This window comes from Sinocyclocheilus anshuiensis, unplaced genomic scaffold (genome assembly GCF_001515605.1).
Source record: "Sinocyclocheilus anshuiensis isolate Anshui unplaced genomic scaffold, SAMN03320099.WGS_v1.1 scaffold151, whole genome shotgun sequence".
NCBI classification, from domain to species: domain Eukaryota; kingdom Metazoa; phylum Chordata; class Actinopteri; order Cypriniformes; family Cyprinidae; genus Sinocyclocheilus; species Sinocyclocheilus anshuiensis.
In genome coordinates, this window is record NW_015548199.1 from 1,054,298 (window position 1) to 1,055,081 (window position 784).

General features: G+C 46.6%; 1 protein-coding gene across 1 annotated transcript in view; it reads right to left on the minus strand.

The window, feature by feature from the left end:
• The window catches only part of LOC107653267 (signal transducer and activator of transcription 5B-like), a 37,223-nt gene that overhangs the window by 26,155 nt on the left and 10,284 nt on the right, over positions 1–784 (minus strand). The window contains exons 2-3 of the mRNA XM_016439935.1: positions 225–360; positions 9–118 (exon numbers count right to left, since the gene is read on the minus strand). Of these exons, the coding sequence (XP_016295421.1) occupies positions 9–118; positions 225–352 (238 nt within the window). The 5' untranslated portion in view covers positions 353–360. The remainder of the gene's footprint in view (positions 1–8; positions 119–224; positions 361–784) is intronic.

Consider the following 784-nt stretch of genomic DNA (forward strand, 5'->3'; position numbering starts at 1 on the left):
CAGGAAACCATCTTCACCCATCTGATGCTCTGCCTTCCTCTGCAGCTCCTGGATCAGACCATCTAGCAGACGTTTTGCTTTAAACTCGTCCTGCTGGTTCTCCAGGTCAACGGCATCCCTGCACACGACAAACACTCTTCTGTCCATTTCATGCACTGCTACAATATTAAACAGCCTTTATTACATACACAGATCTGAGATGCTAGTGGAGCAAAAAAGCTCACCACGGCTGAGCCTCCAGCCACTGTGCCAGGTAGTGGCGCACCTCGATGGGGAAGTGCTGGCCATAGAGAGACTGCATCTGATGCAGGGCATCCCCCTGCAGCTGCTGCGCCTGAATCCACAGTGCCATACCTGGCTCTGAACAGTCAGATGGAGATGTGCTCTTATAACTTTAAGAATGGTATGCAAACTGTGTCCCACAATGAAATGTGCTCAACATGACCTTCTGTTTACAGCCTTTGATGAAAGCAAAATTGGATTAAAAACCTGAACCATATTGATGCATTTATCTTTTACGATCTTATTTTCTGAGACGCAGTAAACTAGCATTCTGTTGTGAACATTAGCTTTATATATATATATATATATATATATATATATATATTAGAGCCCGACAGATATCTCGTTTCGATCTAGCGATCCCGGGGGGCTACCGACACGTGGAGGGTGGCGATCGAGAGGGCTCCTCGACCTGAATGGATCCCCCGAATTTGGAGGAGATCTGCCAGTGCATTCGCGAGATAGTGACACCAGTCAACACTTTCCCTTCAGTAAGGAGGTT